Consider the following 15,589-nt stretch of genomic DNA (forward strand, 5'->3'; position numbering starts at 1 on the left):
CGAGGAGGAAGATGACGCTTATATTGAATCGCTCAACAAAGGGCAGGCGCTCAGCATTCTCGAAAAGATTGTAAGAAAATTCGAAGATGAGTGGCCGGCATCCTTAATTTCTATTCCTTGCCAGGAGAATTTGAGAAGGGCGGCGAAGACATTTCCCAGATGGTAGAGAAGCTGGATTTGGTGATCCCCCTCAGAATGTGAAGAGGTCCGTGTGTGCACGAAGCGCAAAACTACCGACGTAGAACCTCCCATGGATCCGGTATGGAAGATGACACTTCAAGTTCTGATTCCTCGTCCTTCCCCAAACAGAGGGTGCCATCGATCGTCCTCCGGGAAAAAAAAAATGGACGCCCTTAAGGGCCACTATGACATACCTACAAATCCAATACATCTCAGCTAAGAACATGGATCATGGTTTCAAAATCCAGTCTGCTACCATGATGAACTATAGAAAACTGACGAGAGCGTTAGACTGAAGTAATACTCAATACCACACTTTCTCTCTCGGTTCCGAGAGGAATCGGAAAATGGTCCTCCGAGGTGTTACAAAGGATGTAACTACAGATGAAATAAAGGCCGATCTCCGCCACCAGGACTTGCCACCTATTAAGGTCAGTAAGATGACTAGAGCTGACAAAAGCCCTATGCCTCTGGTTTTGATGGAGATACATAAAGTTTACAAAAATATTTATGACCTAAGATCAGTCTGTGGGCTCCGGATCGCCCAAGAGCCTCTGAGGAAGAAAGCTTCAACTGGATAGTGCCACAGGTGTCAAAGATTTGGCCATGCTCAGAGACTCTGCAAGGCAAAGTATAAATGCCTGAAATGCCAAGAGTCACCCCACTAACACCTGTACAAAGCCAAAAACCATCCTGGCAAGTTGAGAAAATTGTGGTGGTCCTCACCCAGCTAACTATAAAGAATGTATTCAACACCCGAATAATAGATGGTCCGAAACAAACAGACAACCTGCCGCCTCTATCAGCTCACGAATACCTACACCCATGGCACTGCAGTCTCACAGTGTTCAACAATATGTGTCAGAAGTCCCACCGCCGCTGTTTGAGGCCGCTAAGAGAACAAACTAGTAACGGCAGGCAAGGATCTATGTGGACGTGGCCGTACTAAATTGACAACGAAGGAACATAATCAAAATAAATCAGCACCGCACTCAAAGTTGACAACCATCATGACAAATTCCCTGGCAAATATGATACAGGATTTCAGCAGCTGTCGTCGCAAAATGTTAAATTTCAACATAATTTAAGAACATTAAATGCACATTCATCAGACCATGATCCAGTGCTATTACAGCTGGGAACGTAACACAACCCTCCCCTCACACTCATTCATATCCTGGGAAAATTAGCCAAAGCACTCCCGGAGTTCATTAGTCCTGTTCCTTCTATAAGGTCAAAGCAAGAAATTACTGAAACAGCAGTCAAAAATTTTACTTAGCAAATTAATGCAGCAATAACGGCAGTTACCTCTTACAAAACTTGCTCCACAACCAATTGGTTACCAGAGGATATTGTGAACTGATCAGAGATAAAAATAAAGCTAGAAAAAAATTTCACAGTACTCGTGTGCTTCAAGACAAAAAAATCCTTAACAAATTAAATGGAGCTGTTAGAGACGCCCTCAAAGCCCACAGGGATTGACCATATGAAGATAACTTGGCTTCCTTCTCACCTGCGGATCACTATATTTGGGGACTCTTGAGGAATCTCAGAAACAAAAACAAATCTCTTCCCCTCTACAAGTGGACCTGGGCCTTGTCCACAGGGATGTAGAGAAGAAATGAAGAAAGAGAAGAATGAAAACTTAAATTTTAACCACTTGTATAAAATTCATCGTCATGTCAGACACGTACTAAAACTTCCTGATGCCTGTACTAATCAAATCGTTCCTACTTCATCACCAGAAATCTACGAGATCATTAAGAACGTTAACAAAAAAGCTCCTGGTCAAGATGGCATCACCAATAAATTCATTAAACTACTACCCCACAGAGCCATTGTGCACCTTACCAACATAATGAACGCTATCATTAGATTCCGATATTTCCCTTCACCTTACCCACATCTACCACGAAATTATCGTCGCATTAGCCTGATTTCAAAAACCTGGGAAAGATTGCCGAAAGGGTCATTCTCACCAGGCCCTAAACCACAGTAAATAAGCTGAATATCCTCCCAAATGAATAATTTGGATTCCGTCAATATCACAGCACCTTTCAACAGATCCCTAGACTAACTCAATATATTACCACAGGCTACAATTGGCATCAACTTACTGGAGCTATCTTTCTGGACATAGCCAAGGCCTTTGATAAGGTGTGGCATTATGGTCTGCTCCACAAGCTCATCACCTTTCACATCCCACTACAGATGGTACAGTTGATCCAATCATACCTCAGCTACAGATTTATGCAGGTCAATATAAACGGAACTATATCTACAAGCGCAGCATTCTGGCTTGAGTTCTGCAAGGGTCTTTATTGGCCCCAATTCTGGTCTCAATATTTGTGGCAGATATCGCACACAACCCAATGTTATCTATTTTGGCCCTCTACGCTGATGACACAGCGATACTAACCAGATCTCTTCGCCCACACCTAGAAATATTAGAAAAATGGTTCTCCAATTTCGATCAGACCATATCCTCCATGTTGTAAACCCTTTGAAGAGCATAGCCGTGCTTTTCTCCAGAAGAACAGTATCTCCTGTGGGGGACATCTTCCTGTTTAACACTAAAATTCCTTAGAAAACAGATCCAGCACTTATTGATGAAAAGGAATAAACTAACTCCAGACTCTCTACAGATTGTGGTGTCAGTTACCTCGGTGTTCTGCTGGACAAAAGACTAATCTTCAACCACCACATCAAGGATTCGCGTGCAATGCCATCAAAAGCCATCGTCCAGCTCTCTCCCCTAATTAACAGAAACAGTAAAGTACACATCAGAATCAAACTGCTCCTCTACAAACTGATGATTGGTCCTATAATCACATACTTCGCCAGCATGGAGCCACACTGCCGATACTAATATCCTCAAACTGCAGCAAGTGCCTATGCATGATTCTGAATTCCCCATGGTTTGTCAGAGATGTTCAACTTCATCGGGACACCGACATCCCTTATATCTACTCTTTCCTTCATTCTCTTGCAGCAAAGTATTTCCTAAAAACGTCTACGCATTCCGATCTACTGGTGCAACAAGCTGCTGACTATGATAAAAATGGATCTCTAGAAACACAAAAGACCTAAAGCCATCCTAATTTCAAGAAATGATCTATAATCCCCTTGTCCTCTCAGGGCGAGCATATTGCTCATGTGAAAAGCATGTTACTTCACCCTTGGAGTCAGTAAAATTGAAGTTGAAGTAAAAATATTATTTCTAAAATTATTTCATTCTTCCATAATACTAGAATGGGATTTTGCTGTCCACGCCCTCTATGGATAAACATTGACAGAGCTACATCGGTGTCATGATTATTTTGTAGTGTGCGTAGAGGTCTTTCAGAAAATCGTAGTTATTTTCCTTATTTATTTTTTCGTTTCTGGTGATATTTGAGAAAATCTTGATATATATATATATATGTCAATCAACAATTGATTATCGTCACTTACAATGGTAGCTTCTTGGTTAATACGATGTGTTACTGGACCTCGTTTATTGAGGATTTATAGGAGTGCGGAACGAGAGGTGAGGAATACTCCATCTGTAGTTTTGATTCCCCCCCCCCCCTACCTCTAGTTTTAGTAGCCCTTTCCATTTTATCATTTTTGGTGTAAATAAAATGAGAGAGCTGGATTTGTCGTTCATATAAGAAATATATGTAATTAGATATTTCTCTTAATTGTTCTAAAATTAATGGTTAATTAAATCTTGAAAGATGGATGAACTCGGAATATGAAGATTAATTTCCTTAAGGAAAAATTATATGATAAAATAAAAAAAAAAACAGGAAAATTTTTGTTTGCGAGGAAACAAGTTTTGGGATAAACATGCAGTACAGGTACTTGTCGCAACCTTGATAACTTTTGAAGTAATAAAATAAACATTTGCAGGATATGATATCGAGAATTTCATTTAGAATTCGGTTGTTCAGTTTCCTTGTTTAAGATATGGACATTTTGACTTTAATTTGCCAATACTACCCTTCATTTTTTCCTTCAATATGTTGAAGAAAATTTTAATGTTAGTGGAAAAAAAATTCTGTCTGTTCACTGTTCTACAGTTTAACTCATAAGAAATTTAACCATATTCTTGAATATTGTACTAATATTATTATTATTATAAAAACCTCCATGGAGTCAAAGACTCATCGTGGGAGGTCCACTGTTATACACGGTTTATCATATAGATCTGTGTTTACCGAATGCAAGTAGGTTCGAATCCAATTAGGGCACAAGTTCCGTTAAAGGGCTTTTCAGTAGATAGTGAGATGTAGAGGTATCAGAGGCTCTCTCTCAGAAATTCAGGTTTTACTTTTAGCCAGCCTTGTTGGCGTAACCACTCTCCAACCAATTCAAGTTCAAATGCAAGTTCGAATTCTGCTGTGGGTATGGATGTTTGTGGATCTTTCTTTGTCATGTTGAAATCTAAACTTGATCCATTAAAATATTATTATTGTATATGATATCTTCATGGAGTCTGTAGACTCATCATGGAAGATCCACAGTAATGTTTATACACACATTACCTATCATACCTCTCCTTAAACTCATTTACTCTCAGGCCAGGATGAATGAGTGAGAATTAGTTGCCACTTGCAACTAATTCTCACTCATTCACCCCCCCCCCAAAAAAAAAATTGAGTCTGCACACCCTTATTGACCACCCTCTTACACAACTTCCATGAATGACCCTTGATTCTCTATTTGTCATATATTGGAAAATTTTCTTTGCATCAATTTTATAAAACCCCTTTAATATCTTATAAGTTTCAATCATGCCCCTTCTTTTCTGCCTATCAACTAAATTTTGTAACCTACCTTTAACCCATTCTCATAGGGAGCATTTCCCAGACCTGTCACCAGCTTGGTCACTCATCTGTGAATCCTTTCTACCTACTCCTGATCCCTAGGAAACCAGGTGACCAAATCTGTGCACAGTAGTCAAGATGTGGTCGAATCATAGCCTTATAAAGGTGGATAAAAACTTCCCTATCTTTACTTGTTAATGTGCTTTTTAATTTCTAAGTAATCCTTTGAGCTATTTTACCAACTTTTGCAATATGCCATCTCAATGTCAACTCTCTGTCCAAGTCCCTGGCTTGATCAATTTTCTGCAATCCACTATTATCAATTTGATATGCAGTATACAACCTTTTCAACCAAAATGCATAACCTTTCATTTTGCAATATTAAGCTGACATTATCCTTTGCCCACAATGCTTATTTATTTAAATTATCCTGCAAGATACCTGGAAGATACCATATACCTACATGACTGTTATCAACTATTTCCCTGCAGTTTTGCATCATCAGCAAATAACTGAATATCCCCCTTTAAATATTTCTGTATATGATTGATATGCAAATTAAAGAACAATTGTCTTAGTACAGACCTCTGAGGTACTCCACTAGTTACCTTCATTTTTATAGATTCCACTCCACCATATATTACTCTGTGATGTCTGTCTGTCAGCCCCCCCTTCGATGCTACTAGCTTCATATCCATTCCCATTTGTCCAACATTTGTAATATTGTTCCATGGGGTATTCTGTCAAATACCTTTGCAGTATCATGCTGTAACCAGTTCCATTATCCGATTCCTCTTTCAATTTATTATAAAATGTGAATAAATTGCTAAGTCAGAATCTACCTGTTACAAAGCCATGCTGCCCACTTTACAGTATTGTTGGATTTTACCTTTAACCATCTTTTCAAATACTTTAATAACCACTCCTGATATATTAATTGGTCTCTAGTATGCTACTTCTGTCTTTCTTGGAGCCACCTTTATGTAAAATAACTATCTTACTCTGTTTCCACTCCCTTGGAAACCTTCCCAGAGCTGAGACTTAGATTAAACAACTTCACGAGAGGCAATGCCAGTTCTCTTGCACCTTCATGTAATATGCAGACTGACATGCCATCTAGTTCCATACTGTACTCACATTGATATTTTTTAATGTACCTCAATTTTGACATGCATATCTGTCACATCAGGAAGCAAAATAATCACTATTTTTTCCTCTGTGTCACCTTCGTACCATCAGCATTCATTAAAGTCATCTCGCAATAGTCATTTCCCCCTCAATCTTTCTACATAATGTATAAACTCTTCTGGATTTACTTTGGCCTGCTAATTTTCTCTCATCTGATTGAACCTTCCTTAGTATACTAGTCACCCTTTTTTGCTTGCACTTTATACTGTTCACTAGTTTACTGATCACCTTTTTCTTTATACTCCCTTCACAATGTTTTTTTTTTTGTTGTTGTTGTTGTTGCACCTCTTGCATTATATGTATACTCATACACTTAACCCTCACTTGGTGTATCCTCCTGACTGTTGGTAATGCCATCTGATACTGCTTCTCTCAATCTCTGGCCACTTCCTAAGCACATTATTGGCATTCTTTCCTTGTAGTTTCACAAGCCATGACACTGCTCCAAGATGCTTCCTAAGTCTGTCATAATTACCAGCTTTATAGTTCAACATAACCTTTCTTGACAAAGAAGTCCACTTATATAGCAACCTCCAAGAATAAGATTGAATTGGCACTCTCTCCTGATTGGAGGCAGAATGTCTACTTTAGTTATGGTATCTTCTGATGCTCTTACCAGATCCAGCACTTTCAAATCCCTGGTTCCCCTTTATAACATGTTTCAGTTAATTTCCTTTAGCAACTGTATAAATTCCACTTCCATCTTGCTATGTCCCCTTTCCTCTCACCAATGTTTGTCCCCATAGTTTGAGTCTCCCATAATAATTGTTCAGCCTGCACTCCTGCTAATCTGCCGATGCATGGCATCTTTCTTTGGACATCTTAGTCTATAGCAGCAACCAACAATATATTTTGCCCTCCTGGTCTCTGTTTCACATCAGAACAATCTCAAATGAACCATCTCTTCCAGACCTAAAATTCTCTTTAATTTTGAATTTTGTTGGTTGTAGTTCTTCAGCTATCATTAGCAATATCCCACCTCTAGTTCTATTCCCCTCTATCATCCCTGAAAATACAATACCCTTTACATTCTATCCCTGTTATTATATCATTTTCTGTCAACCAGATCTCACTGATGCTTATAATTTTTGGCCAAATTGAGCTGACCAATGCCAAAAAACTCTCCATTATTTCTCATACTTCTTCATTCGCGTACATGCATTTCATCATCCCTTTGTACCCACAATTACCTGATATAATGGCATTATCAACCCATTCAAATCAGAAGCCTGTGAAATCACATTCTGCATTTCATAATAATTTTTTTCATGTCTGTTCATTCAAGATTGAATTGGATAAACCTGCTTGATTAATGGAGGTGCAATCAAGCATGCCAGAGACCTGTTTGATTGAACCCCTGTCCCCCACTATCTCTAGTTCCTCTGGTTTTGCACATCCAAACTCTCACTAAACAGTACTTTCTCCAATCTAACTCCAAAACATATAAATGCAGTCCATCAGGCATAAGTCCTTTCATCCATCAAATTCACTCTGTACATCTATAAACTGCACACCATTCCTCCTGTACAATCTTCTCATTAGCAATCATGGCCCTTTTTAATTCTGTCATTCCAAGACATGAGACTCAGAACTTATACTTCCTTACTGATCATTTTTGCTTCTTTCAACAATTCTTTAATATCCTCTCCCATTATATATTTCTCCTCTTTCAAATCATTTGTTCCTGCCAGAAGTCAATTCTTTCACTTCTCCCTTTTGCATACTAACAGTTTCACGAATATCCTTGATCTTCGTACATGGGACACATGCATTACCTCCACATTCTCCAGAACACTTTTGCTATCTTTCTTTACGTTGTTAATATTCATCACTTCATTTTCCCACTTTCCACATGACTTGCATTTCTCTCACTCTCACACAAAATGTTTACCTCTCTCCCCACTCTCGCTTTCATACCATAACCCATTCACTTTTGGAATGACTACATAGAACATATGCTACATCGTACAAAATTCAGTCTGCTAAACTCCGTGAACTTGGAAGCTTTGGCCATCATTTTCCTCATATGCATCAGCACTATGAAAAAACACTTTATAAATGACATCCTGTATTAAATTTCCAAAACAAACGCACACATTCGACTTTATAGTCTTAAGTGAGATATAACCAAAAATAATTCCTATATAACCAAAATATATCCTGGATTTTATTGCAGTGGTGCAAGTGTAATACCCTTACAATGGGTAAACAGAAAAATCAGTTGAACTGTGTATTGAAGAGCATGTCAGGGATTATAGACTAGTCCTCTCCAGATTTCTAAGATTTTAAATGCGACACTTATAACAGTGTTGGATTTAATGCCATCTCATATAGCAATAAGATAATGCCATCTCATATAGCAATAAGATAATGCCACCAGTATAGAATTACTGAGCAGGGGGACTATGATAAATTAAGGAAACAGATTAGTGGCATTGATCATTCGAAGGGGGCGATAAATCAGCAGTGCCTACAACTTGGTCTGAAATCGGTTACTTATGACAATGTCTTTGGCAATCAACAAAGTAAAGACAGGTCTGAGATTTATAAGTTTTTGAATAGTTTTTAGAGGCCAGGATATATCTATCTATCCCAATGGCTTTAACAGGCCTTTAAGGCCCACAACCTTCCAAGCATGCTTGGATTTCGTAACCAAAATACGAGGATAGAATGGTCACTCCTATGCCTCAAGGTATTCTTGGCTGTATCCCTGTGTATTCAAGGGGCCGGTTTGCCTGCTTGCGGTATGAAAAACACCAGATAAACTGGCGGAAAAAACCCTACTGTCCGCGCCCAAGACCGGCTAACTTGGCTATGGCTGAGGAAGATCCTTCAGCTCCTCACGTCTCCGACAGGAATCGAACCTAGGACACTCCTTCCCCAGGCATATGGTTGCGAAGCGCAAAGCCACCAGGCTAACCGCACGGACGGCCAGGATATAACATCTGGTAAATTTACATTAAGATGGTTTGTTGATTTTTGGTTTATTGGCACAAGTACTGCAATAGTCATACTCTGCCATATCAAAGGTCACCATGATATGCAAGTTGTTAAGATAGTGGGATTACACCATTTTGAATATAGTTTGTGTTTTCCTTCCTGTGGTTATGCCTCCTTGCCCATACATGTCATGTCTTTGTGCCTATGAAAATTGCTTAGTGACCAAGGCAAAAATATGAGTTAATAATTTAATAAAATAGTTATTTAATTATTATTACTGAATGTCTGTTTTACTTGCAAAAACAAAAGAGATATTAATATATACCTGCTTAACGTTATCCAGAGTTATAAAAATAGAAAATGCTTGTTTTGTTATAGCTCGTAGTACCTGTCATGTCAAATTGTTTGGGAGATTCTTGTTGTTATATCGAATTCTTAATATATATTTTTGCTACTTTTTTTTTTTTTCATATGTATTTAATTAAGAAAGGTACAGATATAAGGCTCAGGATGGTTACATACGCATCTGGAGTGTCATGGATAAGGTGAGCAGAGCAAGTGCTAGGGTCTCTTTTGTGGATAAAAAAAGAAATGGAAAACTATTAATGGGAAGAAGTTAAGGGCAGTTATTAAAAATAATACTCAATATTTATGGAGTGGAAACATATTCTCCAACAGAGGATGCACCAATACACCTGAGTGATGAGTATTTCTGAGCATTTGAGCGAATTGGTGGAGATACTTAGAGATAACCAAGAAGTGGTCTGATTTTTGATCTGGTCAGAGGATTAGGGATTTAACAGTTGGACTTTTTGGTAAAGATGTAGAAAATGATAATGTGTAAAAGATTGATCTCATTGTGTGAACACAGGAATGCCAGTTGATAAATTCACACATTCAGCATAAAGATATGCACAGATTTACTTGGGTTCTGCATACAAAAGGTTTACAATCTATTATTGACGACATGATTACAAAATGACAGTGGCACTGTACGGTAATTGACGTGAGTATTAAGAAGTGCAGAATGTTGCACAAACCACTACCTATTAAAAACACAGATAATTGTGCTTTATCTGTCCTCATTAGGAGGACTGTTTGAGCCTTCCTAATGAGGGATTATGTACATGACTGGATCCGTGTGTGTTCATAGGCTAGTTTGCCTGTTCTGAAGGACATAAAGCCAGCGTTTTGGGTGCAAAAACCCTCTACTTCTGTATGAGACCAGCTAACTCACCTTTAGTCGAAAGAGACCAGATAATCGTTTCTCATGTCATGGATAGAAATCGAACCCAGGTCTTTCCAACCAAACGGCTTTCTCTATACCAACTGAACTTTGGGGCTCAAGGACCTTTTGACAGAGAATAGGAAGGCGTGCAATGAGTGTGATGATGAGGATGGTGATTTGAGGGTACTGGAGCAAGTGGATCCATTTTTGGAAGATGAGGTGTGAGATGCCTTGGCAAGGTCATGTTATGGGAAGGCAACTGGCCCAGGAGTACCGCCCATGGAATTATGGGCTTATGGAGGTGACTATCTGCTAAGAATAACAAGAATGTTCAATCAAATTCTAGAATTAGATGTAATGTCTGATGACTGATCATGATCGGATATGAACAGGCTTGCTTTACTGCTGGAAAATCTTGTATTGATAATGTTTTCATCATAACAGAGATCATAGAAAAAATAATTGCCAAAGGGCAGGAAACACTTTTAAAAGGCCTATTATCCACTTCCCATTAGCAGACTGGTTAGTGAATTGGTTAGTGGTAGCAGTGCATCATAACATCCTATCCTGTGCCCTCTTTTTTTATCTCCTCAATGCTTTTAGCTCTAGTTATTATTGTTAAGTTGTTCATATAGGAAATTCTTGGTCTGCCTCTTGGCAGACCCTTCTACAGTCTCCATCATTATTTCTGTAAGCATTCCTCCATGCCTCAGGTGGTGTCCCACTATCCTTTTTATTTTCTTATTGATATGGTCCATTAGTGACTACTCTTCTTGAACCATGGCAAGAACTTCATTAGTCTTAGGCTTTCTTTCTATTCAACTAATTCTTATCATCTTTCTCCAGTACTATAGTTTAAATGCCTCTAACTTTTTTTTTTGGTATCTTGTTTTGTTAAAGTCTAAGGCTTGCATCCATGTAATGATATGCTCCATAGCATTTCACCAGACTCGTTTTAGTTGAATGCTGAGTCCTTTACTAGTAAAAATGTAGAATACTTTTGTTGGCCAAGTTTATTTTTGCTCTATTTTTATATTTATATATTTTATATTATTTATGGTTTTTTATTATTTTTATAGTTGAATGATGAGTCCTTTACTAGTAAAAATGTTTCTTTTATTGTAGAATGCTTTTGTTGGTCAAGCTTATTTTTGCTCTTATTCTAATTGGCTTCTTCCATAATGAGACTCCCAAGATATTTAAAGGAAGTTTCCTTTGTTATGATGATGATTATTGATCCCATACTCGCGATGGAGAGACCCATAAGCACATCAGTGCTGTACTGAATTCTCACATATACTGAATTTTTTATGAAAGTTAAAACTTAAGATACAGAAGTTTATTAACAAGTGACTTATCTGGGAGTTAAAGTAGTTATTCCAATTATTATTTATATTAACATGCTGAAATAACAAGATGGCAGCAGTTATCTTTCACACCTTGTCTTTATGCCTTAAGAAAATCATGGTCATCCCTAGTAATGGAAACAAGCTGCCCATTATTTTCCAAAAGTTAGAATTGAAAGTTCCCCTTACTTCATTTGACAAATAAAAAGGCATTAGAAGATTTATTCTATTAAATAACTTGTGTCTGTGTTGTTTTATAATATTTTGTTATGAAAAGAGAGGATAATAAATATTCATTAAGTGGGAAAATAAGCATATATTTTCTGATAGGTAGTTTATGAAACAGCATAAATATGTTTTTCTTATGAATTTTATATTCATGATATGCTTTTTTAATTGTTTTTTTCATTTAAATCTTTTTTTTTTTTTTTTAATAGGGAAGACATTATACTCCAAATGTGCTTGAAGCATATAGTGATAATATAGTCCATTTTGTAAGTTTAAATTTTTATTTTCATCTTGAAGTACTATATATTTTTGCAAAGCATTGTGTTATTATTTTTATTGACTTATTACAAATAATCCATTAGTAAACATTGGTTTATTCAATAAGAATAAGTCAATATTTTATATACTTGTATTTTATACATGTATAGAACTGGTTTTTCAGATTTATAGAGAGAATATCTGTGTTGAAGATAATAGATTAATAATAACAAATAATGAATTAATTGAAAAGAAAATTGATAGAAAGATGATAATGTAAACTTAATTATGTAGAACTCATTGTATCCTGCCTTCAGGGTATTGATGTGAAATACATAAAATATTTATAAAATTGTGCAAGTGCAATGCATTTATGACTGTTTAAATAATAAAATTCAAGAGGTATATAAGCTAGATCATAGTCTATAAGGAATGCAGAGAACAGACTAGGGACTTCTGGAACATTCTCACCTTCATGTGGTTTATGAATCACTAAGTATCCATCAGATACCAAACAAATGAGGTGGGGCTGGGACATAACCAAATTGCTAACCCATTCTTTACTGATCAGATTGCATTCTGTATTTGCTTAAACTATACACAAATATGATGGTATATCATACCAGTTTCATGCTGGTGCATTGTCACCTGGTTAAACAGTGTCTACCACACTATTTGCCAGAGCATTAGGTAAAAAAGTAAAGTTCTATTTAAACATTTCTTCTCTTTTAACCATTAACAGATGTTAATGTACAATCCTAAAATAAGTGCTAACAAAACTATAATTTTTATTAAATTTCAATAAAATTTAATGTGAAACATAACATATATGTAATTCTGTTCTCTGAATAGGAAAGTGTGCATGCATGCTTTTAACAGTTTATTTTAGGCAGCTATATAATTTTGAAATATCACATAATATTTAAAGTGCAGCTGTGAAATTTCCTTTTCAGGTATAATGATTTATATATGTATAGTTTATTTAAAATGTTTAGTTAAAACAGTCATTTTTTTTTCTTTTGCATTAGATATCTGTTGCTTGGTCCATTGGCATTTACATTTCTCCAGTAATTATTACCATTTTAGCAAGAAGAGGTGAGAGTAACAGATTTTTCTTTTTGTATATTATTATTTTTTATTTTATTATTATTATTTTGGATCTTTAGAACAATTTTTGCTAAAAAGTTGTTAGATTTTTTTAATATATGGAGTTTGCATTTATGGTATATGTATTATATATATATATATTGTCACATATGATGCATGACTTGTAGCAATTAATTTGGGTTAAACCTTGGAGCCTAAAATTGATGGAATTGATATTCAACCCACTTCATTGAATCCAGTGAATCTGAGCAACCAGATTCTCTATTTAAATTTTATGTTGGCAGGCTTGTTAATAATCCTGTAAATATTCTCACCTTTGGCAATATGCATTCGGCTATTAGGCACAACTGGAAATGAACCAGTATATGGCTATAGTCAAGGTGTAATATTCATTTGTCAATTTACTGAAAATAAAGAGCCAAAGGCTTCAAATCAGCGATGCAAAATTATACAAATTAAGTGGTTGTTAAATCCACCATCATTTCAAAGCTTGTATAGCAGTGGGCGTATTCCCATAAGCTCTCTGGTCAAATTTTACACGAAACTTCTATAGTTTCTGTAATCGGCTTTGAAATGATGTTGGATTTAATATCCACTTAATTTGTATAATTTTGCATCGCCGATTTGAAGCCTTTGGCTCTTTATTTTTTAGTAAATACTTTACACACTGACCAAGAGTTTGCTTATGGAAAATACACCTCTCCGACGTTTTGAGTTTCTTAGTACTGAGAGTTTTTGCTCTCTTAGGTTTCTACCTGATCTCTGACTAAAACCAATGACTTTGAATCAGCTGTTGGGTCAGTGAAACCTTATCAAAATGAACTAATAGGAGGCGAATATATGGGCACTTTAGCATTCATGCAACCTATTAGGTTTGGCTATGGCAGCAAGTGTATTTCTGTAAGCTCTCTGGTCAAATTTTACACGAAACTTCTATAGTTTCTGTAGTCAGCTTTGAAATAATGTTGGATTTAATATCCACTTATAAAAACTTGTCAAGTTTTTATAGTATTAGATTAAGTAGTGGCATGAAATACCATATTTCAGGAATTTCTCCAGAGTTTTATCGCCACTTTGCTTATTAGAGGCTGAAAGTGGCCAGAATATATGTTTGAACTCTCTAGAGCAAATCATACAATTTTCATAACAGTGCTTCATGGTATAACAACAAGAGGGAAAAAAAATTTTTTGATTATCTTATTCATGTAATTCTCTCAATTTCACCATTAATAAATTACTTCCCCAACTCTGAGTAGTTTATTTTTAACTTTAATTTTAACAATAAAAGAAAGCACCTGAAACTAAACTATAAATCAAACTTGCACACAGATTCATATCATAGATACATCTTCAAAATTACCCTATTAACAATTTTACCTATTAAGAGATTGATTCTTTGCACACCTGTATAACCAAAGGAAAAAATATTTAATTTATAGAAAAGAACACACATATAAATGATATAAATTCAATATAACTTCAGATCACAACTTAAATCACACTTTTTATATTGTCACCTTCAGTTACACAGGCCAGAAGTTATCATCCTTTGTGGATAAAACTGTAATTTTAGTCTCTTGCTTATAGAATTTACAGTCTATCTCGAATTCATAAAAGTGGAAAACTGTTTCCTATAATGGCAACATTTTAATGTTGCTGTTAAACAACAACAGTTTAATGTTTCTTGCTTTCCATATCATTGTACACTGAACATAATATATCTTACCTTCATCCAAAATGCTTCAATAACTTAATTCAGTTTCTCTATGAAAGTCACAGCAAACTACACTGAATAAACTACATCATGTTGGCTGCTTAATGGATTGTATAGCACCCAGAAAGGATTAAAACAGAATTTAATACTTCCTATATTTCATCTCAGTCACTGAGACATCTTCAGGGATTAAAAAAAAACTAATGTAACATAAATACAAATAACACACAATACTAATCCCAACCAAATTGGTCGCTCCGAAAGAAGTGCCAGTGCTTGGTATGATGTTCAATTTCGAACTCAGGATCTGTCGCTTAGCGCCAGATATAGCAAATAACATCAGACTTTATCATCATCAGAATTTATCGTCTGCCCAACGCACTGCTCTCATGAAATTATGAAAAGTAAAAAGTATCATCATCACCAGAACGGATAAGGGTAATGCCACAGAATACAATCGAAAAATGGAGATTATCCTCCGAGATGCTCTACCCCGCTAGAACACGATCCCACAAAAACACAAGTTAAAAAATTAAAAAACTTGCTTAAAAAAGTGTCTTCCTGGCCCCAGGAGATCACGAAAAGATTC

General features: G+C 36.2%; 1 protein-coding gene across 2 annotated transcripts in view; it reads left to right on the forward strand.

Moving 5' to 3' along the window:
• The first annotated feature begins 3,522 nt into the window (after window positions 1-3,522).
• The window catches only part of LOC150103921 (phosphatidylserine lipase ABHD16A), a 304,831-nt gene continuing 292,764 nt past the window's right edge, over window positions 3,523-15,589 (forward strand). For both annotated transcript variants that reach the window (XM_090396602.1, XM_090396603.1), the window contains exons 1-3: window positions 3,523-3,709; window positions 12,131-12,187; window positions 13,208-13,274. In XM_090396602.1, coding sequence (XP_090252728.1) covers window positions 3,635-3,709; window positions 12,131-12,187; window positions 13,208-13,274 — 199 coding nt within the window. In that variant the 5' untranslated portion in view covers window positions 3,523-3,634. The remainder of the gene's footprint in view (window positions 3,710-12,130; window positions 12,188-13,207; window positions 13,275-15,589) is intronic.

This window comes from Typopeltis vanoorti, chromosome 8, assembly GCF_054136105.1.
Source record: "Typopeltis vanoorti isolate ZY-2024b chromosome 8, IOZ_Tvanoo_1.0, whole genome shotgun sequence".
Taxonomy (NCBI): Eukaryota; Metazoa; Arthropoda; class Arachnida; order Uropygi; family Thelyphonidae; genus Typopeltis; species Typopeltis vanoorti.